Genomic DNA, 20,856 nt, shown 5'->3' on the forward strand with positions numbered 1-20,856 from the left:
GAACGTTTCAACCAATACCCAATAGTCCAAGTGAAAAGAACATGAATATTACCAATCCCAGAAAATTATATATTTGATGACTATACAAAATATTACAAGGATCTCAGTAACCACTCAGTCTTAAATAGCATCGTTAAATAGCTAACAACGCTGACTGTATTCTGTCTAGTCATACATATGAGAATAATATTCTTGATATGCTTGAATGTACGCTTCCTTTTCTACCGGAGTCATCTCTGCGATCAATGTATCGTTTACATCTCCGATTGCAACGGTTTTTCCTGCAACTGATACTGTCGGTACCAGATCATCGTCTTCCGAATCCATCGTGTCCACTTCTCCTAAACAATGATTAAAAAGTGTGTGCATTCCCTTGATAAAACACCAACTTGAAAACATATTGAAAGTATGTTTACACATACCTGTGTCGATCGTTTGCATTTCAGCGACTTCCTCGTTATCGCTGCTATCGCTAGATTCTTGAGGCAGCACAGACTTTATAGCGGCTGCGGCGTTCGTTCCTCCTTTCTTCTCATGTGCCAACAACACAGACATAATATCTTCACCCTGCTTATTATTTGTTATGGTTGCATTAGTGGCAGTGGCTGCAGCTTTATCTAGTATATTCTCTTGCATGTGTACTCCGTCCGGCTAGAGATTAGACAAGCTATTAGCAATGAATTCTAAAAAAAGACAAAGACTACTACAACAATCAGAAGTATACCTGTGAATCAGAATTGATAACTGTGCTTTCCATCATCCAAATTGGTCTTTCCTTTCTCCTATTCGCCGCGTTATCATCGGCGGATTCGTCACCGATTGTAACATCTACTCTGGTATCTTCTACCATGAAACCTGACGATCTTGTAGCTTCGCCAGACCATTGTTCACCAGGTGCCCTTAGACTGCTTGGTTTTCTTGTATCGATACTAGAAAAAAGTTATAAATAAGCTATAATACGTATATTTCTATAAAACAGACAATATAATTAAAAAAATACACACCCCTTAATGGTGTTTATGTCGACTGGTTCCGGTTCTAATATTTCAGGAGCCAATTTGATACCTTCTACTTCCCGTAGTAAAATATAAAGGGGCTCTAATTGTTCGTTAAATTTGGCTAACAATAGCCTCGAATCTTTCTTTGGAAGTGCAGATTGATCTTCCTCCACTACTTCGCGACAATAGGTGCATCTAAATTCACCAGTGGTCATATCAAACAATTGATCTGCCTACATTATATTACATTAATAAATATTTCCTGTTTTATTTTCTTTTATGCACACAATAAACAATGTAGGATTCAAGCATAGCGTATTTACCTCTAGGTCAGTAAATGTTTTTAAACAACTTGTACATTTAAAACTTGCCCTGCTTGTAGCATCTCTTTCCTCTGTTTCCATTCTCTTTCTCATTAAGTCTAGCTTATATTTAACCACATTTACAAAAGTCTAAACAGACACATATGTTTGTGTATGTATATATATATATATGATAATTTCTTTAGTAAGTAAATAATAATGATAGTATATGCTATTTAAAATTTACCTTATAGTTTATAAAATAATAGTTGACTTTTTGTGCTTTTCCGTCCGAACCCGTTTCCATTTTTAATCTCACTTGAATGAATTTATCGTTTCTTAATGTAGATATCCTAGCTCTTAACATTTTACGTTCAAATTTCAAAAGTTCACAAATATCATCTTCCTTCATACCTGTTTGTGTAAAATGTAGAATTTTAATAGTTAAAATATGATTTTATATACGATACTACAAATTTGCAAAGATATATTGAACTTTCTACTTACATGGATTTCTGACTAACATATCAACAATTAATGCATCTTCTATTGTATAAAATCCACGTACTACCAAACGTGCTAATTGTTTCAAACTGCTTGGAACTTCTGTAACAAGTCGTTCTTCGCCACTCATTTTTCTTGTTGTTACATACAATGAAATATTATTGGAATTGCTAAAGATTGTAAACGGAGTTGAAATAATTAAATATTATTTAATATTAATTATATCGAACGTACTTCGCGTTGAGATATTACCAATAATATAATTTATAATTTGGAGTACTAACCTTTAAGGTCTTATAAATAATATCTTTGTCAGAAAATATTTTAAACAAGTGTCAATAAAAGTATATTAAAATATACATCATAATACTAAACATATGTTCCCGCAAAAACACTAAAAAATAAAGCTGCGGAATTCATAATTTTATCAATCGTATTAGAATGATAAAACACTGTCCCGACTGACGCTTGTTTATAACTGCTATTATTTGTGAGGTTATGTACTCGTGATACAAAATTGTCAAATGATTACCTGTCAAACGGTAGTACTGTAGAACAAGTACATCTTCAACTACGGTTTAATGAAAATTATTAATGGCAGCGATAGATAAAGTTAAAATTATCGTTGTTGGTGATTCTGGTAAGAATATATTTGAAACAGTTCTATTGTTCTTGACATATTTATTAGTACTGTTATTGATACTGTAACAATTACAATAATAATATTGTAATCCTTAAGATAACATTATAACATGATTTTAGAACAATATTTTTATTCGATTTATCGTTTATGTCGAATCATATACTACATTCTGCCTTTTGTTATATTTCTTTATTAAAATTTATGCGTTTCAAGGCTATTGCATTTATTTATGAATTTCTAAAGAATTCCTTCGATTTTTTCATTTTCAGGTGTTGGAAAAACATCATTGACACATTTAATATGTCAGCAGCAACCTATTCCTAATCCCTCATGGACTATAGGCTGTTCAGTGGAAGTTAAATTACACGAATACAAAGAAGGAACTCCTAATCAGAGAAGATATTTTATTGAATTATGGGATATTGGTGGCAGTCAAAATCATAAAAATACAAGATCTGTTTTTTATAATCCCACAAATGGTACAAATTCAAAATGTTCGAGGTACATGGTACATTTAGTTTAGAAACTTACTAATTAAATATTGTTACCCATAATGCAGGTATAATACTGGTCCATGATTTAACAAATAGAAAATCACAGCAGAACCTTCAAAAGTGGCTCGAAGAAGTTTTAAGTAAAGACAGCAATTACATGAAAGCAAAACCATTCGATGACTTTGATCCTGAAAAATTTGTGGGTTCTACTCAGGTACTAGAAACATTTTAATAGCACGCATAAAGGCATAATGTCATTAAAAATAACATCTTTCTTTTGCAGATACCAATTTTAGTTATTGGTACCAAATTGGACTTGGTTGCAGAAGTAAGATCAAGCGTCCACAGACGTTCGTCAACTATTGCAGAAGAATGTGGTGCAGATGAGATATTTTTGGTATGTCAATTATACTTTTACTTGAAGGGGTTGGATACTAACGATACTATTTTACCGTGCAGGATTGTCGTCAAGTGAGGTCATTGGCTGCTGGTTCTAGTTCATCTGTAAAACTAAGCCGATTTTTCGACAAAGTTGTCGAAAGGCGTTATTATTCGTCGAAAGAAGGAATTAGTCCTGACAAACGAAGATTACCATTATACAATTCCCAATATAGTACCAAAATTTATCACAATGATTAAATGTTTGTAAAATAATTACAATTTTCTGTTACGTCAATTAATATTCCCATTTCTTATCAACAATAAATTAAAAGCAATTATTTGAAAAATTTAATTTAAGAAATGACAACGTAGGAAACTAATATGGTTGGTAATACGGAAAAGTATAGTGGCGCCACCTAGAAATAGCTAACTAAACATTCGTTGTATAGTAATTTATCGTAGATGGTGGCACAAATCTTTTCCTGATTTATCATCGTTGCATATAAAAAAAACCGAATATTGACTAAAAATAGCGAAAGCTCAAATTATTAATCCACAATATCGATTCTGACAGGTTCAATAAACGATATCACACCTTGAGAAATGGTATAGAATCGTACGCTTGAGATCCTTTACATTTTTCAAAGCGGATTACGCGCTAGCGAATGCATGGGATAACAAAGATGGTTCTCAACAATTTTTTTTATTACGTCACACCGTAGCGCGCGATAGTTAAAAATTTCAAAAACAGCTCTTCGCTACGTTCGAAATATCTGTTCGTCAATGGCGAGATTTATTAAACAAATGAGTTATACTGGAATAATATAAATGATACGACGAAATTGTCTATACTTTAGATATATATTTAGATACGTCCCTTAACTATTCGGATTAATATAATATCTGAACATTATGCTTTACACTTACCTTTCTAAATTTCCTGGTGTGCGTGTTCTATTCTGAGGTAGCCACATATATTGGATTTTCGTACGTAATATAAAGGTTAACACGCGTTACCTGGTTGTTTGTCAAATGTGACTTTTCATTGAATACGCCACTATCTATTTGAGGGCGTATTTATTTGAACATTCGATCACGTGTAATCGATCCGATTAGTTTATTTGAAATTAGAAGTGTATTTGCCGTGTAATCTTCCGCAAAACAGTGAGTAGATGTATATTTCGTTGGTTGGGCAATTAGTAGCACGTGCGCAGGTGACAAATCATGACCTTTTCCTTTCAGGACGTTTTCTTTTAGAATGACGTGTCTAATACCAAAGAAATTTCCGAAACAAGGCTATTTCTCCACCTTCCTGACACGGTTTCAACCCGTAGTTTTCACACAAAATCATGGATACGCTCACGGTATCATCTTGGACAAGGGATCGCTTGGACAAGGTCCGATCGCTGATTTGCAAAATAAAATAGCGAGAGGAGAATTAATGAAGGATGTTCATCAGATGAAAGTTGCCGAAACTTTACAAGGTATTTACAAAGAAATCAATGGGTATAAACCGGAGGAATCTAGTCTAATAGACAAATGGCTTGGTAAGAAGAGGAAGCAGCCTCCTAAAGGATTGTACCTTTATGGGGCAGTTGGTGGAGGTAAAACAATGTTGATGGATCTTTTCTATGATTGCTGTCAGGTATCTTGTTTTACATGACCAGTAAGTAATGCACATGGGGAGCCTTGTTACGCTTTAGCCTTTAGATGACTGATACAACAATTCATAATATTTTTCAGAGTTGTTCAGACAAGTAGTACATAGAATCATTGATGAAGCAAAGGGTTTACTTTATATATATATCAGAAGGAATGTTATAAAGAAAACTCTTGGTCTATGAGGAAGGTATTATTTATATAGCGGCTTTCCATATGCACTACAACACAAAATAATCTTTTTAACCCAAAGTAAACCATATAGCTATTCTCGAATATGCTGTTCCAGATCGAACACAAGAAAAGAGTACATTTTCACGCTTTCATGGCGAATGTACATATCAAAGTACATGAGGTGAAGAAAACTTTTGTACGTGATGTTAGTAGTACAAAACTTCAACCGTTCGATCCTATACCGCCGGTTGCTAAGAGCATTACGGAAGAAGCGTGGCTGCTCTGTTTCGACGAGTTTCAGGTTCAGTTATGGAACGATTAACTATAGAAAAAAGATTTGAAATAATGCATATTAATGAAACTGTTATGATATAGGTAACTGATATTGCAGATGCAATGATATTGAAAAGATTGTTCACCGAGCTTTTCAACAATGGTGTAATCGTAATTGCAACCAGTAATAGAGCGCCGGACGATTTGTATAAGAACGGATTACAAAGAGGAAATTTTCTTCCATTTATACAGATACTAAAAAATTATTGTATCATAAATTCATTAGATTCGGGTGTAGATTATAGACTACAAACTGGACTCAGCGACGAGAAAATTTATTTCATGTACGTCTATTTCATAAACACACTACATGATAAAATATTTATGCAGATAAAGTCTGTATCAAATAATTTTTATAGTAAGGGGAAAGATGCGGTAAACGACGTGGACAAAGTTTTTAAATATTTATGTTCGAAAGAAAATGATATTGTAAGGTCCCGTGTTATTTCTATAAGAGGACGTAACGTTGCTTTCAATAGAACGTGTGGCCAAGTCCTGGATTCAACTTTCGAAGAGCTTTGCGATAGGGTAGGTTCCTTTATCTCTTTGTTCCTATTTGATATAGAATCGAATGTTTCTCGTTATACATTATTTATTTATGCGTAGCCTCTTGGTGCCAGCGATTATCTAGAATTAAGTCAAGTATTTCACACGGTTATTATACGAGACGTGCCACAATTAGACTTCAGGCTTAAGTCTCAAACTAGAAGATTTATTACATTAATCGATACATTATATGACAATAAAGTAAGATTATCGACGAATGAGTTTATATAATTGCATGGGCACAACAACAGTTCGTTTTATGAATAAACTTTTTTTTCTAGGTAAGAGTTGTTATATCAGCAGCTGTACCTCATACAAAACTTTTTGTACCAGGAGGTGACAATGAATATTCGGATGACAAAAGAATGCTTATGGATGATTTAAAAATATCTCACGGTTCTGTAAGTCAAATGAACTGAATTTCAAACAGTAGATCGTACTATGATGTTATCTTGTTTACAGGACGATCACAAATCTAATCTTTTTACCGGCGAAGAAGAACTTTTTGCTTTCGATCGAACCGTATCACGGCTGTCTGAAATGCAAACTGCACAATATTGGGAGCAATGGCAACATCATAGATAATAATAACTTAAATTAGCACGAATTCCAATAGTATTTTTTACTAGTATCTACATTCGATCGAGTCATTAAAATATAAGTTCTTGATACAATTTTTCAACATAGAAGAATATTGATCTAAAATGAATATTTTATTACATCCACTTATACAATAGTTATGATACCTTATACAATAATTATGAAAATTTATGCAGAATCTTTTACACAATTTTAATTATCTATGCCGCTATTTATTATTACTTATTTTGTTGCAACATTTATTTATTTCAATGTGGAATTGTAAAATGAATACGCGAATAAAGAGATATTCATATATTAATTACGATCGGAAATTATTACTTTTCACCTTTAAGAGAGTTGACGAATAAATAATTATTTTTTAAATCCGTTGATATGAATTTAATACTCATTAAAATTGGCAAAATTTGAAACTAGAATAGAATTCGATGTATTCTCATGATGTTATCGTTGTATTACGTGTACGTGTGACCAAATACACGATAACAGATAAAGTTTACGTCCCGCGTCATCTTGCGTAAAAATAAATAATAAATCGGACACGATTGGGATGTTATCAATTCTTATTTTCGAGTGATATTGTTCGTATATTTTTAGTACGTTCACTTACCGTTTCTTTCCATTTTGCGTAACGTTTGCACATTTTTGCGTCGTTAAGTAGCAGTCGAGGTACAATAACATATTTTCTTAGACTTTACAATATATTTAATTAACATCACAACAATGGATATCCAAGAACTGACCAGTGGTATGCAATTTGATATTCTACATAAAGTATTACAAATATTTCACTATATATATATCCAGAATTAATTAATATTTCAATTACTTCTCCATTATCAATATGATTAACAATTTTTCTTCTAGCCACAATGAACTTTGACCAATCATTGTTAGATAAAACAATATCTTCTATACGTACTAAACTCGATGCACTGGAAAAAGATACTAAAATAGCTTGGTTGATGAAAGCAATAAGCTTTATAGACTTAACTACGTTAGGAGGGGATGATACGCCAATTAAAGTTAAAGCCGTTTGTGAAAAGGTGACTCTACTATATAGGATTGCATTCAGAATTGAAATAGTTTAATGTATTTCTCCTGCTTTGTTAAATTGTGTGGTTATATCGAAATATTAATAAATGTTTTTAGGCTGTAAATCCTCTTGGTAAACCCACAGAGTCTTTGCATACTGCGGCTGTATGCGTTTTTCCCATGAGACTTCCAGATGCAGTGACTGCATTAGCAGATCTTGACAAGGACCATAAGATTTCCAGAGCTACTGGTTAGTGATCATTCTATAGCATTAATTCTATGATCCTACTTTAAATTTATCGAATGATAATAAATAATAAATTATTATTCGATAAACAGTAGGTGGAGGTTTTCCATCTGGACAACTTCCATTGGAGACGCGCCTCAGAGAAGTTGAAATAGGCATTGAGGGTGGTGCCGATGAAATTGATATTGTGATCAATCGATCATTGGCTGTAACGCGTCAGTGGGAAAAGTTATACGAGGAATTGAAATTGTTCGGTGACATCTGTGACAATAAAATATGTCTGAAGGTCATACTTGCCACAGGAGAATTAGGGAACTTGGAAAATGTGTATAAAGCCTCCATGGTAGCAATGATGGCTGGAGCTAAATTTATTAAAACATCCACTGGCAAGGAGACAGTCAATGCTACTCTACCTGTTGGAATAGTTATGTGCCGTGCGATTAAACATTACTACTCGTTAACAAAGAGAAAGGTACAGGAGTTGCTTGTAGTAAAGAAATATGTACTATCGTATTAATCATTAATATTTATTATTAATTTCTGTCATCCCCAGGTTGGCTTCAAACCGGCCGGAGGTATTAAAACATCCCAAGAAGCTTTGGAGTGGATGATGTTAGTTCGAATGGAACTAGGGGAGGAATGGTTAACGAAGGATTTATTTAGAATTGGTGCATCCAGCTTATTAGACAACATTGCTGAGACAATAAATTCAATGTGACGTTAGCTCACGTTCGTGGTATCATTTGTGATACTTGTTGCATACGCTGTCAAATTCTTCTAAACGTATACTTGTATTTTGTACTATTTTTTCGTATACTTAAATGAATAAAAAAAAATTGCATATTTTTAGCCCTCGCCTGTATTCTTTGAACACGTAGCAATTAATACCAAAATTTTTATGTTACACGATACAATTGAAACTTCTGAAACTGTTTGAAATGAAAAGGTGAGTTTCCAGAATTTACCACAATTTTCGGCGATTATTGTCATTTTTTGCGTAACATTCGTAATACGAGTAACATTACGCGGAATAATTACTAACAGTGTATCTAAAATATTCACGAAAGTCGAAATCCGTTAACAATACACAACAGTCGCCATATTGGCTGCAGTGGCGTCGCATGCAACTTCCTGATGTGGTGAGAAACAGTGCGGGTTTGTGTCTTTTCCGTTTAGAAAACCAAGATGGTAAGTCCGTCGTGCGTTGTCAACAGAAAATCCGCTTGCATCCAGCTCTTTGTGTACCGTATCGTTTAATACTGCATAAAATAGTGAACAACAAGGATTCAAGTAAAGATTACGACAAATATGTTTCTTCGAATCCGTAAATTTTTATTCGGAAGAATTTATGGTTAGGTTGTGCGAGTACGGTCGGTTTTGCTGTAGGAATTTGTTGACACAATTTGCCCATAAAAAAAACTAGCGTCCGACTCGATATCAATTGCAACTACAATTTTTTCTAAATTGCATGCGACGCATCGAATAACGAAAACATTGTGAACGGTAATTTAACCTAACCGTACACATTGCGGTACCTCAAAACTGATTAAAAGCTGCAACATCGGGTTTGAATTTTCGTTGAGGTTTCGTTCAGTTTTGTTTAGCGTTAATGGTACATAAAGTGATTAATTTATTTATTTTCAGGCACGAGGTCCGAAAAAGCACTTGAAGCGTCTTAACGCGCCGAAGGCATGGATGTTGGACAAATTGGGGGGTGTGTATGCCCCACGTCCATCCACCGGACCCCACAAACTCAGGGAATCTCTCCCCCTTGTTATTTTCCTCCGTAACAGATTGAAGTATGCCTTGACCAACTGCGAAGTCACAAAAATCGTGATGCAGCGTTTGATCAGAGTCGATGGCAAAGTTCGTACGGACCCCAACTACCCAGCAGGTTTCATGGGTAAGCAAGCGATACGTTTCATCTACTTTGTTCATGGCCATATCGAAGCTGCAATATCTTTGAATAGAAGATACTACAGTCAAAAATTGGCCAATAGTAAATAATAGTTCTTTTCTAAGGTCACAGATCGAGTAATTATATTCATTCTGTATTACCCAGAAAGTCCACATTCTTTTATGTAATATCTTGTTCGATTTACGCTGACGATAGTGTAAGTTGAATCGATGTAACAATTTAAAGTTTTAATAGACGTTTATTATTTCGCTACATTTTCAATGCTGTTGCAAAAGAAAAAGGTGATTTTCATTCGCCAATTTGGTGAAAATCAATATTCGAATATATTAATCGTGGTAACCGATTCACGAACCGCTTTGTGTATTAGGATTATTAAGTTTGACGTATCGTTGCAGATGTTATCACTATCAAGAAGACTGGTGAATTCTTCCGACTGATCTACGACGTTAAGGGACGTTTCACCACCCACAGAATCACGGCAGAAGAAGCGAAGGTACTTGTTGTTGGCACAAAAATGAAAATAAAGTTTCAAAATGCGGAATATATCAGTTTCTTTGAACACTGCGGTATTGTCTGTTAACAGTACAAGCTGTGTAAAGTAAAGCGCGTTCAAACCGGACCTAAAGGTATTCCATTCCTGGTGACGCACGACGGAAGGACCATTCGTTATCCGGACCCGGTCATCAAAGTTAACGACACCATTCATTTGGACATCGCCACTGGCAAAATTTTGGACTCCATCAGATTCGATTCGGGTAATGCATAGCTTCTTTTATATATATATGTACATTGTTCTGTTCGTATGTATTTCTGAAAAATATACCTACTCATACATTTTGTTCTTTTAAATAGGTAATCTCTGTATGATCACTGGCGGAAGAAATTTAGGGCGTGTCGGTACGGTTGTCAGTCGCGAACGTCACCCTGGCTCCTTCGATATTTGTCATATTAAGGATTCGCAAGGACATACTTTCGCAACAAGGTATGGTTTTATTGTTCGTACTCGTTATAATCGAAAAATTTTGCAGAAGAGCATCAATTGATTCGCGTATCGGCCGTAATCGAAGCTACGATGATGCGTACATTGTACATTGTAGTCAAAAAATTGGCCAAGATGAAATTCCTTCATATTGGTCACTGATTGCCTTCACATAGGCACCTCAGTATTACCCATTTAGGAGACAGAAACAATTCAGAAAGATGTCGGAACTTTTTGAAATTGATAAATGTGAATTACTCTGCGCAGGTTGAACAACGTGTTCATCATCGGCAGGGGTACTAAGCCGTACATTAGCTTGCCAAGGGACAAGGGTGTCAAGCTATCGATCGCCGAAGAGCGCGACAAGAGGTTAGCAGCGAAAGGAGTGAATTAATGTACATTTTCAAAAAAACATTCAATAAACCGAGAACTTCTTGGTGAATAAAAGATGTGCTTCCACCACCACCACCGCCCTCCTATTGCGTTCGTGCAGGACTCGCTGTTGTTGGTACTGCATTACAGTCAAACGGAACGTTCCGTCGAGCGAACCGTGTCTAGCGTAAATACATTCATTACTAATTACGGTCTCTTCATCGAAAGGGGAAACTTGAGATGCATCAACGGTCGTATTAGATGATAGACGTCCTATGACCCACGTATTTCCCGGCAAAAGTAGAGTAGCCATTTACGAGCCCCGAATCCGTTATCTCGAAAAATAGCTTATAACAATATTAACGATTGGCTATCGAAGAGGTATCGACATAGTCGTAAACGAAATGCGTCGGTGTAAATATCACGATCTGGTGAAGTATGCTTTCATAAGAATTACACCGTCCAACGGTAATTTTGTGTTTCAATAACTGGTAGATGATTCTTCATCTCCGGTTATTGAAACCCAATAAAGAAGAAAGTGAAAATATATCGGACAGTGTTATCAAGGCGTATCAGGTGCGAGAGAGACGTCGCTTTAAAGCCGCGGTAAAGGTGAAGAACATCTTTCACCATCTTTTACGATCACTTTCCTGGCAGCCATATTTCGGTATTTAATTCCAGTGCTTTCCGAAGCATCGCGTTGCATTGTTCGTCTCTATACTTCTCGGACTGTTTCTGTACTTGTTTGGCAGCTTTCAGATACCTGGAAGAGAAAGATTATGGATACATAGGACTGCTGCGCGTTCGATAACACGGAATCGTCAGAAGAGCCAGTACTTTTGTATACAAAGAACCGTGTTTTTCACTTCTTTCTCGACGACCCGCGAAGATTCGGTAGTCGAGGATGGCGCGTAGTCTGCGGAATCGCTAGGCTTCGCTCTGGTCAACGGATAAATACGGACCCATCCACCTTCCTTCGTGCAGGGCGTGTTCCAGTCCTTCCCGTTGTCCCAGACCGACGTTTTGTCGTGGTTCTCCGCGTTGGTACCGCGAAAACCGCGAGGAATGTACTTGTCCACCAACAGAGGGTTGTAACGAGCCCACGAATTCGAACAATCGTGCAGAGTTGATTGTCTAAGCTGGTGGATTCGAGCAGAAATTTTGTAAACGTATAAGATAGCTATTTATTTCGTACTGTGGTTATTATTGAAAATTTTTAGCTATAGTCGGATTGGTAACGATGGACACACGTACAGTAGGTTGAAGATCCGTGCACAGGTTGACGAAACCGTCGGTCTCACGGCCGGTTTTCGACTTCTTCTTCGCGGTCCGTCCCTTGGTAAACTTGGAAGACTCTTCGATCTCGAGGTTGGCGCGGCTGGTCGACCATATCGTGAACAGGGAGAGTCCAGTGTTGCATACCGGAAGACCCAGTAAATCGAACAAGTCGTGCAGCAAGGGTTTCTTCACCTCGGAATCGATCTCGCAGTCGTTGCTTAATGCCGGGCTGAGATTGACCTGTTGGAATGCCGGTTTCTCCACGTAACGAACATTCGTCTTGGTTCGCGTGCAAGCCGAGAGCTCTATAGATATTATATCAACCTCGAGTAACCATGGTTTCAGATCCTTGTCGATCAACACGTCGAAGCCAAAGAACTCGAAGCAATTGGAAGATCTCGGTATACCCGCCGCTTGGCTCAGTATCGTCAGGCTCACCAAGCAGGCGATCCTTTGCCAGAGGAACCAATCGCAGTAACCGGCCTGCTCGAAATATCGCCTCAACTGTCTGAAAGTCCATTTACAGCCTACAACGATTTCAACTCCATCACTGATTGCTTTCGCTTTTCAGATTCGTCGGGAGACTCTACGAGGGAGAGAGAGAGAGAGAGAGGATCAATTATTACCAGAACCGACGCGCTCCTTTTTCTCCGCGTACCCCGGACCGAGCTTGTTCAAAGAGAAGTTGGTCAGGTGTCTGAAAGGATCGTTCAGATGTTCCAACGAGAACTTCTCCGTTGCGAAACGCGTCAGGCCTTCCTTGTAGAGATATATGGTCAAAGGCCGGTACGATGGCACGCACACGTACAGCCTCAGGTCGAACTTGTAGCCCCCGATCAGAAGAGGATTCTCGATGTACCTTTGCACCACCGTCGTGTTGTCGTACGTCAGATCGCTCAGTTTCTGCACACCGTGGAAACAGTCTGCAGTTTCGATTCGGTTCTTTCGACGATCTACAGTCAGTCCCATAAGTATTCGCACGCCCTTAAAAATCGGTAATTTTGTCAATATTGGACCATACTACTGGAATTTTTTTGAGAATTGTTAGAACAATTGGATCAATACATAAAGTGAAAAGAATTTTTCACAAAAATTGCAATTGGTCGAAAGTGCAGAGAAAATACTAAAAGTTGTATTTTGCAGCTTTTTTATGTGGTCTTACACTGAAAACTTAGAAAGTACGATTTGTAGATCTGTATGAATTATACATGTTTTGAGAATTTGCAACGTTGCAATGAGCTGCAGATGTTCCAAATGATGAGAAGGCCAAAATTCTGCGACTTTCGCCCTTAAGTTTTCATCGTTAAACGTTTGTAGCAATGTTGACCGATTTAGATGAAATATTCAGAATATATGTAATTGATACAGATGCACAAAACGTACTTTTTAAATTTTTAATATAAGCCCGCATAAAAAAGTAGCAGAATACAACTTTTAGTACTTTCTCTGTAATCACGACCAATTGCAATTTTAATCAAACATATTTCTCACGTTATGTGGTGATCGAATTGTTCTAAAAAAAATTCAAGTAGTATAGTCCAATATTGACAAAGTTATGCGATTTTTAAGAGTGTACGAATACTTATGGGACTGACTGGACGTATGGGACTGATCTTACGCGAAACAGGAAAATCCCTCTTCCCTGGCTCTGGCTGACCGGCTTGCAGATCCAAACTCTGTCGTCCTTCTCGCAACGATTGCATTCCTCCGCGAATTTCGTGTACTCCGACGGCAAGTTGTACCCTGCGGGACTAACGCGATGCATTCCACATTTGATAACGATCAAACACCCGCTCCAACTGTCGTCGTTCGTGTTCTAGATCGTACCTGAAGTCGTAGACAGAGCCGTGCATCTTCTTCATGCATCTCAGGTGTCGGATCAGATTGTCCTTTCTGCAGATCGAGCTCCCCTTCGGAATCCTATTGACGAACTGTGAGAAACCGGTAACTTCCGTTAGCATATTATTTAGTTCTTTGTTACGTCGTCCCGAGACGTTACAAGGATACGATATGAAACCGGTTAGAGGGTAAGAGATCACGTCCATTATCATTTCTAAACTACCGGCTGGTTAGCTACACGCGGCTTGCGTCCTGTTCAGGGGTACGCGTGCATAAAGTTTCGTATAAATTTCAGGCGAATAGAGAGCCGGGTGCGTTATTACCTGCCAGGGCAACGGCCTGTAATGAGGCGACGGGAAACCACCGGACCGCCACCATAAATTCCATCGATCTTTGAATACATTATTATCGCCAGCGTATTCCCTCCAGCCGCGTTCCGTGCAAACCTGCGAAAAGTATGCGACATTCTTGTACTCTGCAACCGAAGTTCGATCGGTCGCGAGAAACCCGAGCCGGTAGCCCGCGTTTAACACTAGGTTCACAGGACAATATGACGGGTTCTAGAATTATTGATTCACAATTATCGAAATTGTAAAGATGCACGCGTGAGAAATTATTCAACAAATTTATTTCTTTGGGTATATACTGTCAAAGAAATGGCTAGAAATTTGGATAGATACATTTTCGTTATTTTTATAAAGTAACGTCGAACAGGCATATTTCGTGCCCTGTAAACCTATTGTTAAGCTACACAAGAAAGTTTAGGAATTGTTTTCTAAAAATCTATTTATCTATATAAGAATTTTGCACAGATACTCGTTTGCTATTTAAAAAGGCACCGAAAGAAGCACCGATTAAACGCTTCGATATTACGCATTTCGCGTTTCGTGGGGTCTCGGTGGACGCACGCGAGGGAGCAACGGGCGGGGAACACACCCTTGATTTATTTGTCGTGTTATTAGAGCATTAAGCACGACTGTCTCTGGTACACCAGAAGCGAGTCAAGGTCCCTAATTACAATTAAATTCGGCGCGGTATCCCCGTTCGCCGTCACGGTAGCCTACTTTTATTATTCGCCCGGGTATAATGGCCGTGCAACATTTTCTTAAAACCTGCCGATCGATCCGAGCCGCGGAAGGACGTCGACACCATTTTACACCCCTGTTACCCACACGATCCGGTGGATCATTTCATTTTGCTGTTCGCGTTTCGACGGACTCCGGAAAGCTAACGTTCGTTCGACGCTTCCGTCGACACACCGTCGTCTTATCGTTCGAAGCTTAACGAAACGAGGGGTGCCTGGCCTACTCTAATTAGAAAACGATCGACGAGCTCCGCCATCGCGATAGCCTGCTCCCTTTACCCAGAATCGTCGGCTAAATAATTGTGTAACACGTTCCGCGGCCGTGTCGGCGAATACCGTCGTGGATTCCGATCGGTGCGGTCGTATCCTCTTTACGAGAAGCCTAGATAGCTATCTACTCGGGCTAGAATCCACCAGGTGTTATCACAGTGGTTCAACGCGAGACTCGAGCTGAGCAAAATTTCTTTCATTTTTACCTCCACTTATTTATCGTCGCTTGTTACTTGTTTCCTGTGTGCAAACAAGCAGGAAGAATTGGACGCATGTGCGTCACTTAGTAGTCTACGATTGGTTTGCCAACTTTTCGGGAACTGTTCCTCAAAATGTTGTCACGATATCTTTTAACACTAGGTTTACGGATTAAAAGTGAGTATTTTACATTACCTTATCAAAATAAGAAGACTGTGTCTATCCAAGTTTTCAGCCATTTTTTAAATAATATATACCTAAGGAAATAAGTTTGTTGAGTAATTCCACGTAGATGGATCTTCACAATCTCAATAATCGTAAATTAAAAATATTAGAACCCGTCATTTCGACGGGTCCCGTAAACCTAGTGGCCGGTCTCCGTAGATTCGCGATAAGGTAGAGTGACTACATTACCGACAAAAAATGGTTTTACGTGCCTCAACTTTTCGTCCTTAAATAAGAATATTTTGTCGCTGGTAAAGGGCTCGTTCGAAAGAGGAAGGTTCAATCTAGTGCGCCCTGCTCACGAGCTGACAAGATTATGCAGATATTTGTTAATATAAGCGTTCGAAGTAGGCCAAAAATTGAACCAAGACTCTGCAGATTCGCGATAAGGTAGAGTGACCACGTTACCGACAAAAATAGGCGAAAAATGGTTTTACGTGTCTCAACTTTTCGTCCTTAAATAAGAATATTTTGTCGCTGGTAAAGGGCTCGTTCGAAAGAGGAAGGTTCAATCTAGTGCGCCCTGCTCACGAGCTGACAAGATTATGCAGATATTTGTTAATATAAGCGTTCGAAGTAGGCCAAAAATTGACGATGCGCATGCCGTGGAATCCGAGCATTTTTATACCATTGGATGAGTTTTCCGGATGAGATCGAGATCAGCGCGCGCTAGAAAATATCTCCAGCTACAAATTCAGCTATAATTTGTCTTGATTCTCTGCGAAATAAAGCCGAAAAACTTGAAGCACGTTTCTGGCAAGTCAGAATTCATAATATCGATAACACAGAGCAACAAAATGTGACAAGTTTAGTCACAGACTTAACACTAGAACTACCGGACCAGTCAAACTGACTGGTTCCTAATTTTTTCTTTTACAATTACGGAAATTGTAAAAATGTTTTCGCACATGAAGCACATATTACAATAAAACTTGTATGAAGTCTGAATGGGCACAGTCTTGTCACTGTTACAAAGCAATATACGTCAGTCGCATTTATTGCACGGTAGTTCTACTGTTAAGACCCGTGGGTTCAAGACCAAGACGGATCTGTGTCTGAAGGCTGTGAATGGAAATTATTAATTAAAATGTAATGTACACCGGGCTGTGTACCGCGGGCCCTTAATAGATCGTTGTGAAATTTTCGCTGATTCGACGAATTGATTGATAACTTTGCACTTTGCAGCGTAGCGCCGCAGGGTTAGGCCAGTCTCCGAGGGAAGAGGGGTCGGTTGCATAACGCGAGAAAGGGTTACGTCTCCGCGGGATCGTCCTCGTAGGTTCGTGCGAGTCAGGAAGGGTCGACCGCCGCTCTATTCTTTGCCCTTTCATTATCATGCATGTCGCACTTACTTAATAGCTGGCCCGGTGCTGTTCTAAAAGCGGTGCACGCAAAAGCGCGTCGCATCCCGCCGGAGACTCTGCAGGTATGCACGTGCATATGTACAACACCGTACGTACCTTGAAAAGTATTCAGTTCAAGGGCACGGCTAAGTTTGCAACCGTGCCCCGAACAAATTCCGAGCGACATAAAAGCGTGACGAGACGTATCGCCGATATTTACGAGCAGCGAGCTGCTCGTGCTCGTTTCCCGTCGTTCCTTCTTTCTCTGGCGTCTTTAACGCTTCAACTGCCAGACGAGCCATCCTTTTTTTTTTTTAACCAGCGGGTCGCGTGATCGCTTCCAGAGATGCGGCTGTTATTATTGGAACCGATCGAGACGGTCCTTGAATTCAAAGGACACGCCGCGACGCGTCGGACCAGTTGAAACGTCAAAGCCGGAAGTCTGTGCGTTCACGTTGGAGAGCGAAGCGTTTTCTCATTTTTTTTTTTGAAACGCTTACGACGACTAGTCTGCGGATTTTACTCATTCATGGAAACAACGCGTTGGCGAACTTTGAAACAGTGAGGAGATTACGAAAATGTAAGGATGTCGATAAGGGATGAAAGATATTTGTATTCGGCTGCGATTTCTCACAATCGATGAAGAGAATTTTTATTTCGCACAAGGATCCGCAGTCTAATCGCCGCTCTTAGGGCCCGAATGTCCTAACATTCGTGTTGCAGCTGCGATGAACGATCAGAGCGAAGCGTAGAGACTCGACTATCACCTTTTACATTAGAATATCGAGAAACAAACAGGCGAATGTTACTTGTACTGTTATCAACGGGTTTTGCTGTCGTAGCTTCCAGCGCAGCGTCAACGTAAAAGTAGTAGAAAGAGTAACGAAACGCGGATCGTACCTGTACGAGCAAATGCGGTCCCGCACCGTTGTCGTTGAGTCTGAAGACGAAGGGCCCGTCCAAGTATTTCACAGCCATGCCGACACATTGTACTCCGGTATTCCGGCGCGCGATTATTGGACGGAGCGTTGACACGGCTCGCTTCTTTTTTTCCCGGTCCGAGAACAAAGTAACAGAGCGTAACAGAGAGGGAACATATCGCAGCAAAACTGCCGCGAATATTTCACCGTAAGAACGGCTCACCTATTTCCAAGCGGAACGCGATCCTTCGAGCTTCCCATTCATGAAACTTCACGGGAATGTGAAACGGACATGAAACTCGTTCGAAAATAACATCCGAGTCCCGGCATCCGTGAGTCGGTATTCAAATGTTCCGGCGATGGTACGCGTATCCTGTTCTCGGGACGAGGTACCATGAAATTCGTTGTACGGCGACTTCCGTTCGAGCCGAGACGCGACGAACGAGCGATTCTCCTCTTCCGTCGGTGAAGGATTTTTCGGTCGGAACCGCACGCAAACGAGCCGGCCGCCCGATTCTCACTGGTCTGCACCGGCGTGCAGGTTTCGGTCTACGCAATCGCTTTGACCTGGTCGCAGGTGCGCAGGTATTGCCCGTGTGCCGGATCACCTCGTCGCTTTCCGGCTTTTATGGGCTTTCGGTGGACACCCGCGACCACGGCAAGGACACCGGAAGTCTGTGCCGGCTCGGTACCTCGGCTAGCTCTCGCTCCACCGCGCCGATACACCTTTACAGATCGTTATCGCGGGCACGCGACTTTCCAGCGGCGCGCAACGCTCGCCGATGCTGATACACAACGGAACAACCGTGTCAGTGTCGACGGTTCAAGTTTAAACGGCCAGATCTACGTACCGACGAGCACGCGTGTCAAGGAAACGATGCACGGCGTACACCCTGATCGAAACGCCGACCAAGGATCGCGCTGTTCGCAGGTCGAACCGATTAACACCGTCTTTCAAATCTCTTCGATTTTCTTGCCGAACCGTTCGGTCGGACTTGTCATTTCGAAAATCAAGTTCCTCGGTGATTAGATCGGCGAGGAAACCTTTCGGAAAGGGCAAACAGGGAGCAATTTACGAAAATGTTCAAGCGTGTATTTGTGTGTCAGAGATAACAGCTTAAGAACGAGAGAAGTAAGGTGTTCGAACTGCCTAATCTCCTCTAGGGAGCTTTGTCTACTAGACTGTTTATATTAGGGGGACCCATAGGTAATCAATTCTTTTGAAATCTAAAACAAACTTTGTAGTAAATTCAAGCTTTTATTTCTTAATTTAATCTGCATCATTATCGAGGACAGTTTGCCATCTTTCCTGCAAATCTTCAATCCCCCTCTTATAGAAATCCAGGGTTCTGAACCAACGTTGACACTTGTTGACCTTCGAGACAGCTCCATAAACATCGCAAATTTTCTTTGTTGTCACCGTTGCGTTAAATCCCGCATGAAAATGAAAAAGTATGCAATGACGAATATGATCCTCGGACGGTACGGACGCCGCCATTTTATTTCAGGGTTGTAAAAAAAGATTTTAGAATATCTTGAACACAGGCTGCTTCACCGAAAACTGTAAAAGAATACGTGTTTGCTCTTCAACGATCTGGCAAAACAAATTCTTTGCAAATCATTGATTACTTTTGTGGGTACCCCTAATAACAACACGTTAATACAATTTTTAGGTGATTTGCCAATCCCCGCGCGTTACTCAACTGCATTAACACTTCGACTGCCAAACTAGAAACCTAAAAAATTCCATAAAAACAAAGTAAGTTATTTAACGAAATAAAAATTGATATTGAGCAGTCCTCCAACTTTCTTGCGTTTTATATAACACAATCAAATTTGGTACAATTAATATATTAACGTAAACATTCATTCTAAAACCTGGACAAATAATTCCGTCACCCACATATGAGTGACATGGCAGTCAACGTGTTAAAAATCCCCATTGCAGAAACGAAGATTGGGTCAAAGACACCGTCATCGGACAAAATTTAAATTATCTTCAGTCCACATTTAGCGAACGGTGGTTGGTTTCCGGTGTCATTCAGAAATTTCGTAGCTCGTCGAACAACCGGAAACGGTTCTATCGGCGCGTCTTCGAATATCTATTCTCGCGGGTGTATTAATAGGTACAGACAAGCGTTCATTGAAGTCCGCGGCGGTGACGTATCCGATGCGAAAAAGACTCGCCAGAAAAATGTCTCGCGTGTCTGGCTTCAGAGGTAGGAGGTACCGCAAGGTTACTTTAATGACAAATCGATGGAACCGTCTTTGTGCCGGAGAACTGCTTCCTTCCTCCGGTTTTATTCACGGGTCTTCACGTGTCTCGAGTCCTCCGCTTCCTTTCGGGAACCTAACCGCGATACGTCCTGACCAATCGTTCTTTGTTTTCGCGCCTCGCTTCTCTCGGTTCGATCATCTATCCGAAAAGTCTGAACACGTTCGCTACAGCGTCACCATGTCACGAGGAAAATCAAATTAACATTGTGCACGATGGCATTTAACAACTACCGGATG

The 20,856-nt window shown here is 39.6% G+C and overlaps 6 protein-coding genes, 1 long non-coding RNA gene and 1 other non-coding gene across 8 annotated transcripts; 5 read left to right on the forward strand and 3 right to left on the reverse strand.

Annotated features, from left to right (window-relative positions):
* Positions 1–48: 48 nt before the first annotated feature.
* Positions 49–2,224, reverse strand: Tfiiealpha (transcription factor IIEalpha). The gene is made up of 8 exons (XM_076806388.1): positions 2,089–2,224; positions 1,808–1,974; positions 1,548–1,714; positions 1,322–1,450; positions 1,005–1,231; positions 725–929; positions 423–651; positions 49–341 (listed from the first exon to the last, which is right to left on the reverse strand). Exons 2-8 carry the CDS (start codon positions 1,932–1,934, stop codon positions 166–168), a joined length of 1,260 nt encoding a protein of 419 aa, XP_076662503.1. The 5' UTR covers positions 1,935–1,974; positions 2,089–2,224; the 3' UTR covers positions 49–165.
* An 80-nt stretch (positions 2,225–2,304) lies between these two features.
* Positions 2,305–3,595, forward strand: LOC143365842 (rab-like protein 3). The gene is made up of 5 exons (XM_076806416.1): positions 2,305–2,444; positions 2,717–2,926; positions 3,007–3,155; positions 3,225–3,338; positions 3,401–3,595. The coding sequence occupies exons 1-5, from the start codon at positions 2,399–2,401 to the stop codon at positions 3,578–3,580; spliced, it is 699 nt and encodes a 232-aa protein (XP_076662531.1). The 5' UTR covers positions 2,305–2,398; the 3' UTR covers positions 3,581–3,595.
* Positions 3,400–4,374, reverse strand: LOC143365875 (uncharacterized). Its single transcript, XR_013084609.1, has 2 exons — positions 4,250–4,374; positions 3,400–3,451 (listed from the first exon to the last, which is right to left on the reverse strand). It is a non-coding gene; the product is annotated as an uncharacterized LOC143365875 (long non-coding RNA).
* Positions 4,375–4,579: 205 nt separating this feature from the next.
* On the forward strand, positions 4,580–6,938 carry LOC143365823 (putative ATPase N2B). The gene is made up of 7 exons (XM_076806380.1): positions 4,580–4,967; positions 5,271–5,456; positions 5,531–5,772; positions 5,848–6,016; positions 6,095–6,235; positions 6,316–6,435; positions 6,497–6,938. Exons 1-7 carry the CDS (start codon positions 4,581–4,583, stop codon positions 6,617–6,619), a joined length of 1,368 nt encoding a protein of 455 aa, XP_076662495.1. The 5' UTR covers position 4,580; the 3' UTR covers positions 6,620–6,938.
* A 234-nt stretch (positions 6,939–7,172) lies between these two features.
* On the forward strand, positions 7,173–8,765 carry Dera (deoxyribose-phosphate aldolase). The gene is made up of 5 exons (XM_076806405.1): positions 7,173–7,382; positions 7,502–7,680; positions 7,787–7,919; positions 8,009–8,388; positions 8,470–8,765. The coding sequence occupies exons 1-5, from the start codon at positions 7,358–7,360 to the stop codon at positions 8,632–8,634; spliced, it is 882 nt and encodes a 293-aa protein (XP_076662520.1). The 5' UTR covers positions 7,173–7,357; the 3' UTR covers positions 8,635–8,765.
* Positions 8,766–8,977: 212 nt separating this feature from the next.
* Positions 8,978–11,260, forward strand: Rps4 (ribosomal protein S4). Its single transcript, XM_076806407.1, has 6 exons — positions 8,978–9,104; positions 9,561–9,819; positions 10,230–10,327; positions 10,418–10,589; positions 10,687–10,816; positions 11,081–11,260. Exons 1-6 carry the CDS (start codon positions 9,102–9,104, stop codon positions 11,205–11,207), a joined length of 789 nt encoding a protein of 262 aa, XP_076662522.1. The 5' UTR covers positions 8,978–9,101; the 3' UTR covers positions 11,208–11,260.
* LOC143352184 (small nucleolar RNA SNORA16B/SNORA16A family) lies at positions 9,851–9,991 on the forward strand. Its single transcript, XR_013081873.1, has one exon. It is a non-coding gene; the product is annotated as a small nucleolar RNA SNORA16B/SNORA16A family (small nucleolar RNA).
* A 76-nt stretch (positions 11,261–11,336) lies between the features above and the next one.
* On the reverse strand, positions 11,337–18,617 carry LOC143365810 (putative tubulin polyglutamylase TTLL2). The gene is made up of 10 exons (XM_076806359.1): positions 18,566–18,617; positions 18,323–18,466; positions 14,626–14,748; positions 14,291–14,394; positions 14,082–14,214; positions 13,090–13,366; positions 12,788–12,990; positions 12,440–12,703; positions 12,023–12,324; positions 11,337–11,948 (listed from the first exon to the last, which is right to left on the reverse strand). The coding sequence occupies exons 2-10, from the start codon at positions 18,398–18,400 to the stop codon at positions 11,828–11,830; spliced, it is 1,605 nt and encodes a 534-aa protein (XP_076662474.1). The 5' UTR covers positions 18,401–18,466; positions 18,566–18,617; the 3' UTR covers positions 11,337–11,827.
* Between the last annotated feature and the right edge of the window lie 2,239 nt (positions 18,618–20,856).

The sequence above is a fragment of the Halictus rubicundus genome, chromosome 2, assembly GCF_050948215.1.
Source record: "Halictus rubicundus isolate RS-2024b chromosome 2, iyHalRubi1_principal, whole genome shotgun sequence".
NCBI lineage: Eukaryota > Metazoa > Arthropoda > Insecta > Hymenoptera > Halictidae > Halictus > Halictus rubicundus.